Source organism: Babylonia areolata, chromosome 14, assembly GCF_041734735.1.
Source record: "Babylonia areolata isolate BAREFJ2019XMU chromosome 14, ASM4173473v1, whole genome shotgun sequence".
Taxonomy (NCBI): domain Eukaryota; kingdom Metazoa; phylum Mollusca; class Gastropoda; order Neogastropoda; family Buccinidae; genus Babylonia; species Babylonia areolata.
Window position 1 is genome coordinate 20,599,914 of NC_134889.1, and position 22,156 is coordinate 20,622,069.

At 41.6% G+C, this 22,156-nt stretch overlaps 1 protein-coding gene across 6 annotated transcripts in view; it reads right to left on the reverse strand.

Moving 5' to 3' along the window:
• Positions 1-22,156, reverse strand: part of LOC143289901 (E3 ubiquitin-protein ligase UBR4-like) — a 154,119-nt gene that overhangs the window by 113,972 nt on the left and 17,991 nt on the right. For 4 of the 6 annotated variants that reach the window (XM_076599135.1, XM_076599136.1, XM_076599139.1 and 1 more), the window contains exons 14-31: positions 21,705-21,796; positions 18,923-19,008; positions 15,309-15,618; positions 14,540-14,663; positions 13,153-13,418; positions 12,550-12,629; positions 12,028-12,150; positions 11,242-11,424; positions 10,018-10,140; positions 8,734-8,883; positions 7,633-7,724; positions 6,064-6,283; positions 5,086-5,167; positions 4,106-4,184; positions 3,209-3,299; positions 2,213-2,334; positions 1,390-1,496; positions 293-388 (exon numbers count right to left, since the gene is read on the reverse strand). In XM_076599135.1, coding sequence (XP_076455250.1) covers positions 293-388; positions 1,390-1,496; positions 2,213-2,334; positions 3,209-3,299; positions 4,106-4,184; positions 5,086-5,167; positions 6,064-6,283; positions 7,633-7,724; positions 8,734-8,883; positions 10,018-10,140; positions 11,242-11,424; positions 12,028-12,150; positions 12,550-12,629; positions 13,153-13,418; positions 14,540-14,663; positions 15,309-15,618; positions 18,923-19,008; positions 21,705-21,796 — 2,426 coding nt within the window. The remainder of the gene's footprint in view (positions 1-292; positions 389-1,389; positions 1,497-2,212; positions 2,335-3,208; positions 3,300-4,105; positions 4,185-5,085; positions 5,168-6,063; positions 6,284-7,632; positions 7,725-8,733; positions 8,884-10,017; positions 10,141-11,241; positions 11,425-12,027; positions 12,151-12,549; positions 12,630-13,152; positions 13,419-14,539; positions 14,664-15,308; positions 15,619-18,922; positions 19,009-21,704; positions 21,797-22,156) is intronic. The other 2 variants (XM_076599140.1, XM_076599138.1) reach the window with 1 other exon arrangement.

Genomic DNA, 22,156 nt, shown 5'->3' on the forward strand with positions numbered 1-22,156 from the left:
GGTAGCACTCTCATTGTAGCAACGCAGCTCTCAGAGTGGAGAGCAGCCCAAAGAAATCTGTTGTGACATAAGTGTAATACAATACGATCCAATACAATATAATCAAACTGTCTTTTCAATAAAGCGGGGCACATAACAACACTGAAACCACTCAAACTACAAAAATTATAAAAAAGAAGACCTAAAACCAAAGGAAAGAAGAACAGAGGTAAACAACAACAAAAGAAAGGACAACAATAAAGGGAGAGAACCACCACCAAGGGAGAGAAGAAGGTAGAGAGCAGTGACTGACCCAGCTGGAAGAGCTTGTTGAAGAACTTGAGGACCTTGGTGACAAAGGGGGCACTGACCCCCTCCCTGGCCACACACAGCAGGAGGTTGGTCAGCTCTGAAACACACCATGCAGAATGAAACAATATACGTACAACAGACCATTCATCAATATACAACACACCACACAACATAAAAGACACAACAGTATCCATATCCAAACAGATCCACTCTTCACCCATCACCACAACCTATACCCTATTTTACGCAGACCACAAACCTGTCAGAGGCATCTCAGCACTGCATTCGCTACAAAATTGGGTGAAACCAATAGCTGGGACTCTTCACCCATCGAAACAACCTGTACCCTATTTTACACAGACAAGTCTGGCAGAACCATCTTAAGAACTGCATGAGCAGCAAAATTTGGCCAACAGAAAGGCTTATTTTGCATGACATTCTATAGTATTTGACACCAAAACTGTATTTCACTGACTATACATTACAAGGCGATTTGGATCATAAAGCGCAGCCTCAAAACTTCACAGAACTTCTTGTCTTGACAACACATAGTTCGGACCATATTATACTACAACACACATCAAAATAACAAAGAAGTTGGGCACTGATGGGTCAATAACTATGGCTGCAGTGGCCATGTCTGCACCTTCAGCCAAGGTCAATGTCCAGGCTTGGATATCAACATTCTCATACCTTGTATATATGTTCATCATCTCACAAGTGCATTAGCAGGTCTGCACATATGCTGGTCTGGTAAAGCAGAAAAATCTCCACCCTTGTCCCACCAGGTGTACGCTCATGTACCAACACACACATGCATACAACGCAAATACATACACAGACACCCACACTCATGGCCACAACACACATACACAGACATCACACACGCATATGCACCACACACACACACACACACTCTTGCAAGCACACACATGCAAGCACACACTCCATCCCACAAAAAAATCTAGCACCCACCCACCCCCACACACATCCACCCCCCGCAGGCCCCCCCTCACGCACACACACACACCCATCATCCACCCACCCACACCCTTCCACACACCCACACACAAACTGACAAACACCAAGTCCCCTCACCTCCTGTCCTGCTGTAGAAAGAGTCCAGGGCCCGTGCCCCTGGCAGGTTCTCCACAATGGAGTCAATGAAGCGGATGCACTCCTGCAGGATCTTCTCATCCAACCCACTGCAAGGTGACAACACATACGTTGCAATGCAAGTACAGTACAGTACAGTACAGTACAGTACACTACACTACATCTTCATTCATCTGACTGAAGATTATTTATGCATCCACCAGCTTGTCACTCAAACTACACAATCTCACAGCCCACAGTTGAGTCCAGTGCAAAAAACAAAACAAAACAAAAAGTGGTTGAATTAAGGGTTCAAAAAGTAAAACCAAGCTGAATACACACAAGCAAGGAATGAATAACAGTGGCATACAAATGTTTAAAACTGCTATGAAAAGGAAATTTCCATCTTTTCAAAAAACATGTTCCCCTTCTCTCTGGGTTTGTAGGCTGCAATTCCCACATAAACTCCTAACTCCATTATTCATCTGACCATTTTTAACCGCTTTGATTTGTCTCTGCACAAGATTCAGTGCTAAATAAATACCATTATCATTTCATCCCTCTGTTTACCAGACCCGCCTACCATAAAATCTGCACTCAAGTATTTACAAATATTTGTTAACTTTCAGAAAAAAAAAAGTATTCCACACAGCTTAACATCCACACTGACACCAAGCTCTCTGTATCAAGAGATAAGTGAATGATAACAGCATAAAAAAATTATAAAAAAAAATATATATATATATATATATCAGACATTAACTGAAAGATATACTTATGTATCTGGGACTTGTGAGATACGTTTTTCTCGACAAAAGACACCCACCTCTCTGCATCGGAGTAAGTGACGATGATGTCGTGGCAGATGGCCACAGCGTGTTCGTACATCATCCTGTTGAAGTCGTCGCTGTCGGAGGAACCAATCACTCGCTCCAGGGCATACATCACCTGCAGCAGAAGATAACAAAGGTACTCTGATAATAACACCCAGGGTATACATCACCTTCAGCAGAAGATAACAAAGGTACTCTGAAATAACACTGGTGGGTCCCTGTGGACTGCTGGCACTGGGACTGCAACACACGAACCCAGGTGTGGCTGTGTATGGGGGGCTTGGTATGAGCAGTGTGTGAGTAATGCCACTGAAACAGTGTAGATGATGGGGCAGCAAAAAAAAACAACACAAAAAAATCTTAAATGTTTGACAGTGCTACATCAATGATAATTAGAATTAGTATTATCGTTATTGTTGTTGTTATTATCTGTTTACCAGACCCGCCTACCATAAAATCTGCACTCAAGTATTTACAAATATTTGTTAACTTTCATTCTTATTACAAAATGCTCAGGGGTAATTTCTTGGCATTCTAAAACTAACTTGGGATTGAACCACTCACCTTATGGAGATGTACATAATCAATTAACAAAAACTGAAGGGTAATATAATTTTTTTTTTAAAGTAACCCAACACACTGTGGAAAGATGTAAGAGAAATGCATGACTTTAATGTATTATACAAAGCAAAAAAATTCTAAAAGCAATCTTTTTTTCACTCAGCGCTGAAAGGAATGTCTAACAAACACTAGAAAGGGTTCACAGAAGCATTTACTTTTCATAAACACCTGGCAGTTTGTGCTTTCTCTAAAAATCTCTCTCTCCTTCTCTTCATGTTTCTTCACACACACCTCCACCCACACACAATGTGAAACCTCACCTGTACACACACACACACAAATAATAAAGCTCACCTACACACACACACACGCGCACACACATGCACAAGCACACACACACACAAGCACCACCACAGGAATCAACTGACCGACTCAGCCATGTGCTCTGTGGTGGCATCAAACAGCAGGGGAAGGAGAACCTTGGTGAACTCCTTGTTGGCCATGGTGTCAGTACTCCACCTGCAGGGACAAGTACAAACAACTCGTTGTCACCTGAAAGCCTTCTTCAAATAAATCCTTTTTTTTTTTTTTCCTTTGAGATAATCTTCCTTAAATAACCTGGGATAATCTTCTTTAAATAACCACACATACTTCAAAGTTTAGGCTTTAGCTACTCTGAACTGTCAATTTGATGAAGCTAGCTTCGGCAGGCTTCCATGCCAAACTGATGTGGGGGAAATGAACAAAGAAAAGACAGTTTTTCCTCCAAATTACATACGGATATATCCGGAAATACTGCTGAAGTTAGTTCCTTTTCTTTGTGGTTTATGCATATGTAGGAACATGGAAACCATTTTAATGAGATGAATTTTAAGAGCAGAGTAAAGTTTGGGCACACAGGCTCAATGAGTTAATTCATGTTAACTTCTTGCTTTTATACTCTGATTAACATTTATAGTCTCAACTGTACTTGTCTTAAAGGGATATATCCCTTATCGCAAGTCAAGGATTATATATATATATAAAACTGATCATCTACATAAGCTGTCACAACAGTGTTACGATTTAACATTTATAATCTCAAATGGCATACAAAAGATTCAACAGACTGCTGAAAGCAAAACATCATTTTACATGTGTTACAGGAGAATTTTCCGGTCAAATTCTATAACTAAAAAACAACACTCTGTCTGGTGCTAAAAAGCTAAACACAGATGGTATCTAATCACAATTTTTCCTGTCAAATTCTACAACTTCACCCAAATGACTCTTCACAGAGCTGAAGGAAAAGAAGAGGTTTGAAAGAAAATGGTGGTGGTACTCACGTCAGCAGGTTGTTCCCGAAACTGACCAAGGCGCTCAGGACGTGACGAATAGAGGCATGGATACAGAAGCTCTGCTGGCCTGAAACACATTGGAACGTCCCATATTATCCCATGCAAAGTCTGTGTCATGGTCAACATGCAGGCTTGTGTGCCTGCTTGTTGTGTATGCTGGCTTATGTGCATACATGGCTGTGGGTCAGCTTAATGGAATACCTGATTATAAAACAACTGAACAGAACCCAATTCCTCATGGGCCATCTGATCTAACCTATGTATGCACCATAAAACACTGCTCCCCTCCACCCCCATGCACAAATTAAATATAAATTTCACAATGCTGTCTGTACTAAACTACCCTTAGCATTTAGCTTGTTGCTGCTCTTTCCATATAGTTATAGTTTTGTATCTCTGTTAATAAACATTTATAAACAAGTGAACTTTTCTTTAACCCCAACTCCTCAAGTACCGCAATTTGCAAATTACATTTATATCATATCTATAGTGAGCATAAACCTGCATGATTTACATCTTTATTATCTACACAAATTAAAGTGGTGAGGGTAAGGCAGGGGGTGAATAAAGAGGCAAAACATTAGATTAAAAGTTTGATTGGCTAAGAGCGGGCCAGACTAAGAGGGGCGTCTTTTCACTGTTAGCCGCGCGAAATTTGGCCAAACAGAGCAAACCATAGGCCTAGTTTGCATCAGTTTGACATGGTACAGTATATGACACCAAACAAAAGATTAATCAAGTTACATTAGCTAATCAAAATGTTTTTTCTTCTAAACGGAACCACCATAGGCAAATAAATTACACAGTATAATCACCCTTTCACCTGTTCTCTGTCCCTATCCTGTTAAAAAAAAAAAAAAAAAAAAGGACAAACATGTTACTGGAAGCAGTTTGCTCAAGTGACGACCGCAATCACAAAGAGAGAAAGTTCCACCTAATGTCCATTCCCTACAGTGCTGCTGACTTACCAGACAGTGTGATCATGTGGGCACTGTGAATGGCGTCCATGTAGCTCTCACAGGGGATGGTGTCGTTGGCAAAGGCATTCCTCTGGAAAACACAAGGAGGATTTATTTACATTCTGATTAATATTTCATGACAATTACGTGTGAGCATGTGCACGCCTGCAAACTCATGTGTGTGTGTGTGTGTGTGTGCGTGTGCATGTGTGTGTGCGTGCGTGTGGATGTGGACGGGCATATGTGTGTGTGTGTGAGTGTGTGGGTGTGGTGTGGTGCAGCATGGTTTGATAAAGTGTAGTGTGGCGTGGTGCAGTGTGTGTGATGAGTGTGCGTCAATCCAAACACATGTATGAATGCATGTCATGCACAGTTAACACATGTACAAACTCACTTGCTCTGTCGATAACTCACTGGAGGGCCAAAAAAAACCAACAAAAAACCCATGGCTTTTAATTCAGATTTCCTTGTAGCTTTGCTGTATCTGCTGTAATTTTACAAAAATAAAATGTTTCCTGAATGCAATACAATGCAATGCATCACACAAGGGAAAAAAACTCACAGCAATACAAAACATTCTATGCACTCACCCACCCATAAGGACAGACTTAATTCTACTGCCATGGAATCAACACAACGCAAAAACAACACAACACAAAGCAAAAACAACACAACAGAAAATCAACACAACGCAAAAACAACACAACAGAAAATCAACACGACAGAAAATCAACACAACGCAAAAACAACACGACAGAAAATCAACACAACGCAAAAACAACACAACAGAAAATCAACACAAAGCAAAAACAACACGACAGAAAATCAACACAAAGCAAAACTCAACACAAAGCAAAAACAACACGACAGAAAATCAACACAACGCAAAAACAACACAACAGAAAATCAACACAAGGCAAAAACAAAAACAACACAACACAAAGCAAAAACAACAAAACACAAAAACACAACCCACAACCCACTGACCCAGGCAAACATGGGAGGGAACTCGTTGATGGCGGAGAGCCCCCACTTCTCAATGGCGTTCTTCACGGGGCTGGGCAGGAGGGACATCATCACGGATCCGAACCCGGCCACCTTGCCGCTCATGCTGGACCCAACGCTCAGCACACGGCTGTAGGCCCGGAGGCGCTGGGGCGTCATCGTCTTGTCGTCTGACTCCGAGACCTCCAGCATGACACACGACCTGTGGGAAAGGCGGGGAGAAATTCTGTCACTGTTGTCAGCGTTTAACTTCTCTGTATCACTGCGTGTGTGTGTGGGTGGGTGTGTGTGTGTGCGTGCCTGCACGCACGCATGCATGTTCAAGCACGTCTGCATGTGTAACTGGTTGTTTTCATCACATTTCAAACTTCCAGCCCTAATCCATCAACATATACAGCAATGCCCTAACACAATGGTAAATGTGTATAATAAAATTCATCTTCAGAGGCAGAAAGGATTATTTTTTAACTGTAAAAAAAACCCACTATCATTAATCCAGGATTATCATCCATAAAAACGTAACAATACTCCACAGAGTTACAAAGGTAACAGTTATACAAGGGTTATCTTCAATAAAATGAAAACAAGCCACAGTAATCTAAAAATCCAAAAGTGAGCCAGATATTAACTTCCATAAAAAGGCAATAGTAATCCAAGGATTATCTTCCATAAAAGGCAACAGTAATGCAAGCATCATCATTCATAAAAAGGCAACAGTAATCCAGGATTTATCATCCATAAAAAGGCAACATTCACTCCTTCTATACTAAGGCACGCCTTTGCGTACCTCATGCCCACAATGCTTTGTTATTGTGGTACAATAGTGTACCGCGAGTTCTAAAATTTGTAGTTCATGGGTTAACGGATTTGTGCGAAACTAATCAGCACAGCTCTGTTCTACAGTCTCCCAAAAGTGCACCTGTACTTTTTATTGTGGCTGAAAAGGCCTTTGTTTTACAATACATGCGAGTGTACAGTCACCCAACTCTGCTGTCTCGCTTGCTCTCAACAAGATGGCGCCTCAACTTCGGCAAAAACTGTGGCTCAAAGTCGAATGCAAACTGATTCTATTGTGAATATCCACTGTGCATACACATTTTCCCATTCAATTGCAACAATTAGGAAGTGTCCATGGTTACAAAAGACCACATTTGTAAAATTTCTGTTATATGAGAAAAACTCCCCTTTATGTCAGTTGTGAAAAACATGGATCTTTTTTTCCAAATATGATAAATCAGTCAATAACTGAGTGAGCGCTTTGAAACTTTGCCAAATGTTAGTCCATTATATTCTTTATATCATCACAAAATTTCACAGCTGTATGTACTTGCATTTTTTTTTTTAAAGATATTTTTCTTGTGACTTAAACAAACGGCCAGTACAGAGAGTATAATCAAGGAAGTCATCGGGCAGTACAGAATGAGTTAATCAAGGGATTAACTAAAATAAAACTACAATACTAATCCCAAGAATATCGTAAGCTACTTAAAACAATAACCATGATAATAAAAAAAATAAATTAAAAAAAAAAGAAAAAGGAAAAAGACTGACTTGACAAACATGCTGTAGGTTTCAATCAGGTTGTGGACAGCAGGCATCAAGTCCATCACCACCTTCACATTCTTCTTGGATTCCGTCTCTCCCTGTTTTACAATCACCATCATCATCACCACGTCAGTTCATGTTCACAGTCATCATCATCATCGTCATCAATATCAGTTCACGTTCACAGACATCATCATCGTCATCAATATCACTTCACGTTCAGTCATCAATGCCAATTCAAGTTCAAAGTCAATATCATTATCGTTGATATCAGTCACGCTCACAGACATCATCATCATCAATGTCAGTTCTTCGTCATCACCATAATTAGTGTTCTCTGATATTCATCATCATGATCGATGTTCGTAATATTTCTGTCACATTGCTTTTTCTGTCCTCCTCCCAGTTCTTTTTGTTCCTTTCTTTTCTTCACTCAATACCTAGTGGTCCTTGAATATTCAACAGTTAGAATAATGTGCCCTTCAGTATTCAGCAGTTGCAATAATGTGATTTTGAAATATACAACAGTTAAAAAAAAAATGCAACTTGAAACTAATGTTGCCCTGACACATTTTCTCTTTGAATTAATCTAATGGTCACCTACATACTCATAAGATCAGTGTCTAAACTCCCACTCAAAGATGACAGGAAACAAGCACAACAGCACACAAAAGACACATTCAACCATCCTTTCCATTTCAAACACACTACAGCTCAGAGCCTTTAAACCTTTACCAGATTTGCTAATTCTAACAAAACCACGTTTTCTCCAACTGACCAATATGGATACTTATATAGTACCTATCCTGGGTCAAAGACCCAGCTCGAAGTGCTTTACAAACATAGTCATTTGTGAAACAGGCTGCCTTACTGCCAACAGAGATAGAGAAGGAGAGCGAGCGACGGACAGACAGGCAGGCAGGCAGGGAGGGAGGGGGAGGTAGAGAGAGAGAGAGAGACACACACACACACAAACACGCCCACACACACACACACCCACACACATGCCCACACACACACACGCCCACACACACACACACACACACATATGTACACGCCCACACACACACACAGCAACACTTATCCAGACCTGCACCCCAAACTTACAGAGGAGGAGGAGGAGGATCGAGAGAAGAGGTCATCGAGGACGACCTGCACCTTGGCGACAGCAGCATCCAGGATGAGAATGGTGGAGAGGCCAGGCAGCTCCTTTCTGCCCACCATCTTCCTCTCAACCACCACTGGCACCTCCACAGCCTGGGAAGAGAAACAGCACTGTCAACATGATATATGGTTTAAAAGGAAATTTTCTTCCAAAATTTTCATTCCGTCTTTTGTGTTGCATGAAAATCCAATGACTCTATCGCGCTGTTCTGCATACATATGTGCTGAGCACGACCACAGCGACAAAGCTGTTCCGCTTACATTTAAGCGTAGGAATCTCGCGATTTTCACTGAGACTGCAATACTTAAAGGGTAGTAACATATGTTTGCAAATGACAGTTTAATATTTCTAAATGGTTCTTCTTCCCTAGACACAGACCATCTGTGTGTGAGAGTTTGTTCACAAGATGAACTACATTTAAACTGGACGCATTCGTTAAGACGGCAGCTAGTAGACTGACTCAACATTTTAGACTGCCAAAAACTGATGAATTAGTGTTAGAACAAGGCTCCAAGGAACAAGATAAAGGAGAAGAAGCTTTTGTAGTGTTGTTTCTGAGTGTTTCAAATGGATACCAATGAGCCCAACATGTAATCTGTAAAACAATAGTAACTTAATAGTGTGGTGACCAACATCCTATCTATCTAGTACTGTTCAGATACATTTTTGTGTGGACTGTGGAATAGCTATATCTGCACCCACATAGAAGAGTAGTTAACATTTATAAACCTTTTGTTTTGCTCTTTCTTTTGATCACTAATTTGTCTGTCTGGGTTGATAAAAATCATGAAAAATCATGTGATTTCTGGGTCACTTTTTTTTTACCTTATTTTTCTAACAATTGTAAGTATTTATTTTCAATTTCTCTGGAATTACAGGAGAAACTGTTCGATGATTAAAACAATCATTTCTAGTCAATTAGTTTTCAGTTATTTTCTGAGAGGATGACCAGATTTTCTTTTTGATTTCTTTTATTTACCACTTCCAATTTCTAAATCAATTCAAGAGAAAATCGGCCCAGATATATTTCCTGGGTTTATTTTCCTTTTGAATGTCAGTCTTCCTTGCTATCTCCTCTCAACATTTCACATCTTTTCATTGTCTTTCTGTCGTGCGTCCACTCAATTTCTTTTCAATTTTTCCATCCCTTCTCAACAGTCAGAACATCAAATAGTACTGATGCTGTCACCATCATCAAAGACATCACTCCCACTGATATCACTCACCAGCTGTTTGATGTGCTTTACGGCCTGACTGACGTCGAAAGTGATGTCGTCTGTGCTTTTTGTGGCGGCGGCCAGTTTCTTCTCTGCCACCTGAGCCGTCAGACCTTGCTTGATCAGACAGTCCTGCCAGGTGGGGAACAAAAAAAATTTTTTTTTTAATCATTATTATGACCACTTTGTCCCTTCCTCTTTTTTTCCCCCTATAATTCATTATAAATCTCCAAATCTGCATTTACTCAAATAAGTCCAATCAAGAACAAAACAAAACAAAGCGCAAGCAAACAAAACGCATTTGCTTTTTTTTCTTTTTGCTTTTTTTTTTTGTAGTAAGCTGAAGCAGACACATCTACTTACAGATACACAAGATAAGACACCTGTGCATTTGCTTACACATACAATCATCCATACATTTTTTTTTTAACCACAAAAATACATCATAACAACAATAAAAATCAGCAACATCTGCATTTTTTCCAAGATAAATAAGTGATTCCAGAATCATTATCTAATTCTCTAAATGTGATTATCCACATTTCCCAATCTCACATGCTGTTGAACCCGGATTTCCCATGACAAATACACAGCCACATTCAGATGTTGTCTTTTCTACACTGATTTCCACTTCTTTTCTTAAATTTACAACCATCATCCTACACACTTCACTCACGAACTTTCTTTTAAAATTCCACACTTTATCTTTCTTTTCTAATGCTGAATTCAGGGGGTGTGGGGGGCGGGGGGGAATGTTCAATGTCTATTACCATCAATATATGCAATAAACGTTCAAAGTCTGCTACTATCCGTATATGCGACTCAAATTGTTCAAAGTCTGCTACTATCCATATATGCAGCTCACACTGTTCAAAGTATGCTATTATCCATATATGCGACTCACACTGTTCAAAGTATGCTATTATCCATATATGCGACTCACATTGTTCAAAGCCTGCTACCATCAATATATCCAACACACATTGTTCAAAGTCCACTTCCGTCAATATATGCAACACACACTGTTCAAAGTCTGCTACCATCAATATTTGTGGCACATAATTCTACAAATCCACAACAAACAATACAAGCGAAACATATTGTTCAAAGACTGCAGATGTCAATATTTGTGACACGCATTGTTCAAACTCTGCCACCATCAATAAACATGACACAACATTCTTCCCAAATCAATTCCGTAGCCATCATTCTTTCCAAACATCACCAACTGACCTTGACCCAGGGGATGAAGGCCTTGTGGGCCAGGCGGGGGATCCATCGCAGCGTGTGCAGAATGAAGCCGCTGCCTGCCGGGGCAGTGCCGGCACCCACCTTGTCAACGTACGACACAGACGGAGGCAGGCAGGCCAGCAGGCGCCACACCAACAGGAAGTGGTAGTGCATGGCTGACGCGTCCTGTACATAATCATAATAATAACAACATATTTGCATAATGCTGAATCTAGTGCAGACAAATCAAAGTGCTTTCACACCGGTCATTCACAAATCAAAAGAAAGTAAAGACCAGAAAGATTCAATGGAGGAGTAAGCTTGTTTGAAAAGAGGTAGGTTTAAAGTTCAGATCGGGAAGAGTGGAGCGCAGAAATTTGATGAAGCAAAAGATTAAGTTCGTTCCAAGATCCAGATCGAGAAAAATTGGCAGCCGACTCTGGAGCATCTGAATCTGTGAACATGGAAACATACTGAAACCATACCTTGACCTACTGGTCATACATATGTGTACTTGTGTATACATGGAAACAGAGAGTGAGATGGGGTATAAAAGTTACATCACAGACAGGCCTCAAACTACAACGGTGAAAGCTTTTTTTGGGTTTTGTTTTGTTTTCTGTGGTTTTGGAATTCTGGTCTACCGATTTCTGTTCCAAAATTCTGGTTTACATTTCTCTTCAAAAATTGAATTTCATTATATATGACATTTCAATTTCCTTCCAAATTTGTGGTCTATTGTGGACAACTTGAAGCGGACCAAGCCCCCAGTAAAAAACAAAAGCTTACCAGTGGGGACAGCTTGCTCTTGGTGAAGTCACAGCGAGAGCCAGCCATCAGCAGTCGGATGCAGGACGAGTACAGCAGGCCATAGTCCACATTGTCCTGGTTGGACAGCAGGCACGTGCACGCCTGCACACACGAGGGGTGGGTTTGTCACGCTGCGTTTGAATACATGGGAGGTAACTGGAGGAAGGGCAGTAACTATAGGTACATTTCTTTTTGTCCATCCAATGCAAACTAGTATATTAGTCCAAATCTGCAATTGTCAGTGTTTACAGCTTTAAGTTACAGCTTTCTTTCATCTCACGACTGATGACAGATATGTCTGCGCTTGGTTTCAAAACTTGGCCACACAGGAAACAATGACCAAACTATCTAGCTGACAAAAGGGTACACTATCCAGCTCATCATCACTTTCCGTTAAAGTTAAGCATTCTTTCACCACACAACCAATGATCTATTTGAATGTGGTGTCAAAACCCAAAAACAACGGCAAGAACCCGGAAACAATGACAAAACAATACTCACCAGCCCATCTATCTTGGGCACATCCTGGGTGGGACTGTCTGAAGGACTCAAGTTGTAGAAGCGTGGTTTCATGTTACCAACTGCAGACAAATTATCACAATTAATCAATTAGTAATTAAATGAGATATACCTACCAGACATGATCACAACATGCTCAACACAGACAGGAGTTCCTGGCATGTCTTAGCACAGTATCAAGACACAAACATTGGCAGAAGAGAGAGAACACTGGCTGTAGCTTGCAACAGTTTGATACGATCAATACATGTCACCTGAACATGATTCTCTTAAATGCATACCCTCTACCTCTCTCTCTCTCATGTACGCACAAGCACAAGCACACACACACACTTAGCTACTCGTGTACACAAGCAGACACATTTACATGCATTCTCACAAAAAGTAAAAATGCACATCCGTACACACACACACTCATTAACTCCATCCTTTCATTCAGTCACACACACACACACAACACTAACACACTACACCATCCACACCCTACCACCCCTTCACCCACCCCTTCATCCCTCCACAATCTCCTAATCACCACACTCCCCCACCCACCCACCACCACACACACACAACCCCCACAAAACCCACCTTCCGTCCCCTCCAAGGCCAGGATGCTCTTGCGGAAGTGGTCCTCGACCTCCCGGCAGTGGAAGTACTGAGGGGTACGGGGGGCGGCCCCCCCTGCCCCTCCTCCTCCCTCCCCTCCCCGCCCATGGGGTAAGGTGTAGACGGTGAAGAGGTTCCACTGCACCTGGTCCATAAGGGCCGGGGGCGGGTCGTACAGGTAGTGCAGCAGGTACTCAAACACCAGCATCAGGCGGCTGAGGGGCAGGGGCACCGTCTCTCCCAGGCGCCTGCAGGCATCGGCCAAGATTAAAACGCATTGTTTCATCACATATGACTATCATCACAATTTGCTTTCAATTCTCCACTTGGGCGGAGTAGTATTTCACACACAACAGGGATTAAACTGTGTTATCACTATTATGATTATCATCATAATTATTCAGGCAACTTACAATTCTCCACTTGAGCGGAGTAGTATTTCGCACAAGACAGAGATCAAACTGTGTTATCACTATTATGATTATCATCATAATTAATCAGGCTACTTTCAATTTTTTTACTTGGGTGGAGAAGTATTCTGCACAAGACAGGGATTAAACTGCGTTATCACTATTATGATTATCATCATAATTATTCAGGCTATTTTGATTTCACCACTTTGGCGGAGTAGACATCTGAACAGGACAGGGATCGGACTGTGTTATCACTGTTATGATTATCATCATAATTATTCAAGCTAATTTTGATTTCTCCGCCTGGACGGGGTGGTGTTTTGCACAGGACTGGGTTCAGACTGTGTTAACACTATTATAATTATTATCATAATTGTTCAGGCTATTTTTGATTTCTTCACTTGGGTGGATAGTATTTTGAACATGACTGTATCAGATCCTGCTGAAGTCTGAACCAGTAGGTCAAGGTATGGTTTAGTATGTGTAATCAAATGCTCATTATGATCACATTCCTCTTTGAAGCAAATCATCCCAAGACATCTGACAGAGACACCTGCTGCGTCTGAAATAACAAGGATTCTCCTCAGAGTCTGCACTAGTGGGTCACGTTAAAGTATGTGTAGTGAAACAAGGATTTAAATTTTCATCCAAACAGGAAACCATGCAAATCTTGTGCAAGACTGAAATCACACACACACACACACACACACACACTCTTTTTACCCTTTACTGTTGTGTCTATAAACCTTTCATTTACAGTTTTCATGGCAATTAAATATGATTCTAATTCTGATTCTGATTCATATACACACACATACAGATGCAAAGGTATATAGATCAATCAATTACATTGATACACATCAGCCCAGAAGAAAACCCTGCCCCACAAACACAGAAAAACAAAACAAAAAACAAAAAAAACAAAAAAACATTCATCAACCAGCACTAGCGCATACTTGGGGTCCATTTCGGCAACGGTGATGATGATGTGTGCCACCTGCACCAGCAGTGTCTTCTTGTGCGACAGCTGCAGGCTGTGGAAGAGGAAGATGAGCACCTGCAGGTGTTCCACGTTCACGTCTGTCCCAGAGCACCCCAACAGACAGAAAGAAAACACGCAGTCAGTGTGTGTGGTGGAGGGAAGCACATGGAGAAGAGGAAGGTAAAGAAGACAAAGAAGATGACAGAGAAAAAAGAGAAGTAGAAGAAAGAAGAACAAAGAAAAAGAAAGAAGAAGAACAAAGAAAATGGAGGAGTAGAATATTTTAAATAAAATAAAAAACCAGAAGACAAAGACAACAATGATAAAGACAACAAAGAAGAGCAATATTCAAAAGAAAAAGAAGACGGCAATAATGAAGAAGATGAAGGACAAGAAGAAAAGAAGAAGAGGAAGACAAAGAAGAAAAAGAAGACAAGAAAAAGAAGAGTATAAGAAGTAGTATATGCAAATGCACACGCAGCATACCAACAAACATGTGCTCGCTCACTCACACACACACACACACACACACACACACACACACACACATGCATCGGGTAACTCAACACTTTTCACATCTTTTTCAAAATCCACTTTCCTCCGTAATCAGGCAGTTGACAGTTTCCAAACACACACACACACACACAAAAACAACAACAAAAGGAACCAGCACCAACATCCATGTATTTTAGCCTTGCATCCTTGTAGCAAAGGACTCTGCACCTTGTACAGCAAGGCGTTACCTTCAAACTGCTCGGTGCGATTGTCAAAGTTCAGAATGGACGTCTTGAGGGAGGAGAGGAAGCGGGTCCAGATGGACAGAATCATGGCGTCCACCCCCACACGTCCAGTCTGCCGCTCTCTCTCCCTCTGTTGCCGTAGCAACAGGATCTCCACTAGCAGGGTGAGGGTATGGGTGGGGATGGTGAGGGGCCAAGGGTCGGTCGTGGAGGAGGTGGAGGTGGTGGTGGTGGTGGTGGCGGCGGCAGCAGAGGCAGCGGCAGATGGGGGAGGGGTGCCTGTCCCCACGTTCAGGTAGTTCAAGAGTTGGTCCTGAGGAAGGATGGGGAAAAAAATTGTCAAGATACTGTAAATTGATTTGTGCGTGTGTGTGTGTGTGTGTGTGTGTGTGTGTGTGTGGTGTGTGCGTGCGTGCATGTGTTTCTTTTTTTTCTTTTCTTTTTTTTTTTTTTTTTAAAACAATCCCATCCTCATTTGTGCTGTCTCAACTGTGTTATTTTCATGCCATTCATCTCAACTGCCCCAGACACAGTCGTGTGTGTGGGTGTGGGTGTGTGGGGGGGTTGTTTTGTTTTGGGTTTTTTTTAAAGGCAAAGGGAAGTCAGAATGAGATCCAAAGAACCAGGAACACAGTCCCTCCTTGAATTCTGACACAAGTGAAAACAAGCCAAATAAAAAAGAACTGGGCAGGGCCCAAGTCTGCAGTCCCAAGGACAAAACACCATACTGATCAGGGTTCAATACCCTGCTTCACCATGGTTGTTGTGCCCTTGGGAAAGGCACTTTATTCAAAATTTCCTCACTCCACCACCGTGTGACTTGGTACATGACTTCAGTTAGGGAAGTTTAACACAGCAGGAGTGGACTGGATCCTGCCTTCCTTCCTAGACAGAGTGGATGTGAATTCACTGTCTGAAGGATGTAAAAGGCTATGGTTCCGAACCCTAGACAGAGTGGATGTGAATTCACTGTCTGAACGATGTAAAAGGCTATGGTTCCGAACCCTAGACAGAGTGGATGTGAATTCACTGTCTGAAGGATGTAAAAGGCTATGGTTCCGAACCCTAGACAAAGTGGATGTGAATTCACTGTCTCAAGGATGTAAAAGGCTATGGTTCTGAACCCTAGACAAAGTGGATGTGAATTCACTGTCTCAGGATGTAAAAGGCAATGGTTCCGAACCCTAGACAGAGCGGATGTGAATTCACTGTCTCAAGGATGTAAAAGGCTATGGTTCCGAACCCTAGACACAGTGGATGTGAATTCACTGTCTGATGGATGTAAAAGGCTATGGTTCTGAACCCTAGACACAGTGGATGTGAATTCACTGTCTCAAGGATGTAAAAGGCTATGGTTCCGAACCCTAGACACAGTGGATGTGAATTCACTGTCTCAAGGATGTAAAAGGCTATGGTTCCGAACCCTAGACACAGTGGATGTGAATTCACTGTCTCAAGGATGTAAAAGGCTATGGTTCCGAACCCTAGACAGAGTGGATGTGAATTCACTGTCTGATGGATGTAAAAGGCTATGGTTCTGAACCCTAGACACAGTGGATGTGAATTCACCGCCCCAATGGCTGTAAAAAAAGCTATGGTTCTGAACCCTAGACACAGTGGATGTGAATTCACCGCCCCAATGGCTGTAAAAAAAGCTATGGTTCTGAACCCTAGACACAGTGGATGTGAATTCACCGCCCTGATGGCTGTAAAAAAGGCTATGGTTCTGAACCCTAGACACAGTGGATGTGAATTCACCGCCCTGATGGCTGTAAAAAAGGCTATGGTTCTGAACCCTAGACACAGTGGATGTGAATTCACCGCCCCAATGGCTGTAAAAAAGGCTATGGTTCCAAACCCTAGACAGAGTGGATGTGAATTCACTGTCTGAAGGATGTAAAAGCCTATGGTTCCGAACCCTAGACAGAGTGGATGTGAATTCACCGCCCCAATGGCTGTAAAGAAGGCTATGGTTCCGATGGTTCCGATGGTTCCGAACCCTAGACACAGTGGATGTGAATTCACCGCCCTGATGGCTGTAAAAAAAAGCTATAGTTCTGAACCCTAGACACAGTGGATGTGAATTCACTGTCTGATGGATGTAAAAGGCTATGGTTCCAAACCCTAGACACAGTGGATGTGAATTCACCGCCCTGATGGCTGTAAAAAAGGCTATGGTTCCAATGGTTCCAAACCCTAGACACAGTGGATGTAAATTCACCGCCCCAATGGCTGTAAAGAAGGCTATGGTTCCGATGGTTCTGAACCCTAGACACAGTGGATGTGAATTCACCGCCCTGATGGCTGTAAAAAAAAGCTACAGTTCTGAACCCTAGACACAGTGGATGTGAATTCACTGTCTGATGGATGTAAAAGGCTATGGTTCTGAACCCTAGACAGAGTGGATGTGAATTCACCGCCCAAATGGCTGTAAAAAAAAAGGCTATGGTTCCAAACCCTAGACACAGTGGATGTAAATTCACCACCCCAATGGCTGTAAAAAAAGCTATGGTTCCGATGGTTCCAAACCCTAGACACAGTGGATGTGAATTCACCGCCCTGATGGCTGTTAAAAAAGCTATGGTTCTGAACCCTAGACACAGTGGATGTGAATTCACCGCCCTGATAGCTGTAAAAAAGGCTATGGTTCTGAACCCTAGACACAGTGGATGTGAATTCACCGCCCTGATGGCTGTAAAAAAGGCTATGGTTCTGAACCCTAGACACAGTGGATGTGAATTCACCGCCCTGACAGCTGTAAAAAAGCTATGGTTCTGAACCCTAGACACAGTGGATGTGAATTCACCACCCTGATGGCTGTAAAAAAGCTATGGTTCTGAACCCTAGACACAGTGGATGTGAATTCACCGCCCTGATGGCTGTAAAAAAAAACTATGGTTCTGAACCCTAGACACAGTGGATGTGAATTCACCACCCTGATGGCTGTAAAAAAGCTATGGTTCTGAACCCTAGACACAGTGGATGTGAATTCACCGCCCTGATGGCTGTAAAAAAAAACTATGGTTCTGAACCATAGACACAGTGGATGTGAATTCACTGTCTGATGGATGTAAAAGGCTATGGTTCTGAACCCTAGACAGAGTGGATGTGAATTCACCGCCCAAATGGCTGTAAAAAAGGCTATGGTTCCAAACCCTAGACACAGTGGATGTAAATTCACCCCCCCAATGGCTGTAAAAAAGGCTATGGTTCCGATGGTTCCAAACCCTAGACACAGTGGATGTGAATTCACCGCCCTGATGGCTGTTAAAAAAGCTATGGTTCTGAACCCTAGACACAGTGGATGTGAATTCACCGCCCTGATAGCTGTAAAAAAGGCTATGGTTCTGAACCCTAGACACAGTGGATGTCAATTCACCGCCCTGATGGCTGTAAAAAAGGCTATGGTTCTGATGGTTCCAAACCCTAGACACAGTGGATGTGAATACACCGCCTTGATGGCTGTAAAAAAAGCTATGGTTCTGAACCCTAGACACAGTGGATGTGAATTCACCGCCTTGATGGCTGTAAAAAAGGCTATGGTTCTAAACCCTAGACAGAGTGGATGTGAATTCACCGCCCTGACGGCTGTTCACCCAAGCCAGGAATACAACTACCTGAAGGGGTTCGGAGATGGACTGGGTTGCGATCAGACTGTGGTTGAACTTGGCCACCGAGATGGACACCTCCTCATACATCTTGTCTGAAAACACAGAGCAACAAAACAACAGTTGGCAACCAGCACTCACACACCTGGACTAACAACTTTCTATTGGATACTCATCACAAGAGGCAAACCTGCTCGGTACGAGTTCCCCAAGTGCAAATGGAAAATGTGAAAAAAAAAGTTTTAATCCTCTTAAATAACAAGAAATCTGATTTCCCCATTCATATTTTCAAATGAAAATTCAATTACAGATAAATAATATGACCCCCTCTCCCCCAAAAGATAAAATAATGATAACAAAAGTTTCAGTATGCAATGCAACTTTGAACACATGAACGACAACCAAACCAAAAGCAAAAGTTATGTAGTGCATTCAAAGCCCAAGTAATTCAAAAGTGCAATAACAAAAACAGTGTTTTTTGAGAAGGAAAGAAAGAAAGGAACAAAAAAAATTAATAAAGATATCAGTAAACAGTAAACAAAATTTACAAAGCCTGGACTCATTTGAAAAACACATTCTCTCAGCAATTTCCAGAAGGAAAAAATTCACTTAAACGACAATAACATTAATAATAATAATGATAAAAAGAAGAAGAAGAATGATTAATAAAAATATCAGTGATAATAATTTCATTTTATACAGTGCTTTGACACAAGTAACAGCAAGCTTTAAGCGCTTTACAAGTCCAAGACTCAAATTCAATCAAATCAACACATCATAAGATAAAGCAGAATAAAAGAGTCAAAACAGCACCATCATAATAAAAGCATCATTTTCAAAAACTATCAAGTAATATACACATTCGACCCAACATCTCTTACACTCCAGCACACACTTGCATGCAAACACACACACACACACACACACACACACAGTACAACCAAATCAAAAGCAAAACAGATGTAAAGAATTCAAAGCCCCGAGTTCAAAAGTTCAACAACAATTAAGTGTTTTGGATTCAAAATTCAATCTCACCAAAAAAACCATTTTATCTCTCTCAGTACAACCATTTACCTCCCCTGACTTTCCCCACAGACAACTCATTTGTATGGGTAAGAAATAAAATCACCAAAAAACAACTGTTACAATTTATGAACTGAAAACTTCCAAACTGATCAGTAATATAACGAGTTAGTTGAGGACAAAATATAGAACTTCCTCCCTTCTTATGCTATCATACAGTGAGAAGATGAAAGTATCCATATTTTTTGTTCGAATTTTGCACACACTGATGACTTGTAAACGAATTCAGGAAAGCACAAAGAGTTAGAAACAGATTAAATTCAGAACGTTATACATATGATAGTCAATCGTGTACGACTATGACCATCAAAACAGCAGAGGAGGCAACTGCTGTTCTGACTATTTGGGCTAGAATCTGATTCTAGTGGAGAGTGTCTTGCCCAAGTTAATCCCCACTCTCTCGGCCAAGAGGGTTTTAGGAGAGTCGGCATTGGGATGGTTCCCAAAGGCCAACTAGCCCACAAGGCTGCAGCACTAAGAGCCAGTGCAATTTTACCTCCTAGTTTGAGAGTCATAGTCCTTCACAAAAGACTAAGCTGTAAATGATTTCTCATTGACTGGAGAAACCATTTATAATACAGCTCTCACTTTGCTGTTGGCCCAAATGTAAACTTATGTCAGAACGTTATATAGCTACAATAAAGACCCTTCATCTAATTCTGTTGTCTGCCTTGTTACTGAGATGAAACAGGGTCAGACGCCACTGTAGACACCAACTGTTCACATGAACCAGTCACCACGAAAACAATTCTCCTGCTCACAAGCACAGCAAGACACATTGCATTCATTGGTTGTAGCGGAGAGTGGAAAGGTCAGTTAAGATAATCTTAACTCATAATGTCATTATGGAAATTAGGTGCCACTCCAAAAATTCAAAACTATCTAGGGTCCTGATCGCAGCCCTTCATATGAAACGGCTGTACACAGTTGGGCCCGGATCTGGGCCCTTTGTCCGGAGTGAGTTAATAAACCTATCCTTACCTTATTCTTCTACATATCAATCAAGGCTTTCACTGACTGATAAAATTCAGGATGCTCTTCCAGGAGAGAGAGAGAATCAACTTCATTTTTAAATTTCAGGGTTGTTGTTTTGTTTTTTTTCAACCTGTCTGCATGTCTATTTGTATGCCAGTCAAGTCTTTTTTCAGGGATAAGGTTGGGGAAAATTTTATTGCTACCAAATCTTTTTTATATGCTACATACAAGCTACACTTAGACCATCAGTTTCTCTTTTCATCCAGAAGACAACTACCTAGACCAGGATTGTGGACGAAGTAAAGGAAGTGAAAGTGGGGAGAGGGAGTGAGGAAGAGAAAAAAAAATCTGTTCTTCCAGGACTCAAAACCCTTAAACCTCATGTTGGTGGTGTTCTTTCTTAGTGTTCAAACCACAAGACCAGTAACTCACAAGCTTCATTTCTTTTGCCTTTCACCCTTAACAAAGCATATGCAACAGACAAGATCACAAAAGAAACAAACATCAGCAAAATTGTCAATCGCATACACACAGCAAAATTGTCAACCAAACACATGCAGCAAAATTGTCAACCACACACACAATTGTAATAAATAAAATAAAATAAATAATCCTCCTCCACACACAAACACACACGCACATAAAAACATACAAACAAGCCCACTACCACCAACACCTCAAAAACGCACAGCACAGCATGCAACAAAAGAAGCAGAAAAGCGTGAACTCTGACCCTCCTCACCGTGCCCGCTGCGAGCGATCTCACGGTCCAGGTCACGCACCAGTCCCGCCAGTATGTGTACATGCTCTTCACTCAGAGAGTTCCTGCACACACGCGCACACACACACACACACACACACACAGAGAGGTTACAGTTATGCTGTGTCATGTCATGTGTGTCATGTCCTGCCAAGTTGAGCTGTCATGTCGTGTCATATTGTGTTGTGTCATGTCATGTTGTGCTGTGCTGTGTTGTGCTGTGTTCTGTTCTTTTTGTCACAACAGATTTCTCTGTGTGAAATTCAGGCTGCTCTCTCCAAGAAGAGCACTTCACTACAGTGCAGTGACATTTTTTTTTTCTACAACAGTGCGAGCGTATCTGCTTTCCTATCAAACTGGATTTTTTTGCAGATTTTTAGAGAACCCTTTTGTTGCTGTAGGTTCTATTGCGTGTCTAAGTGCAC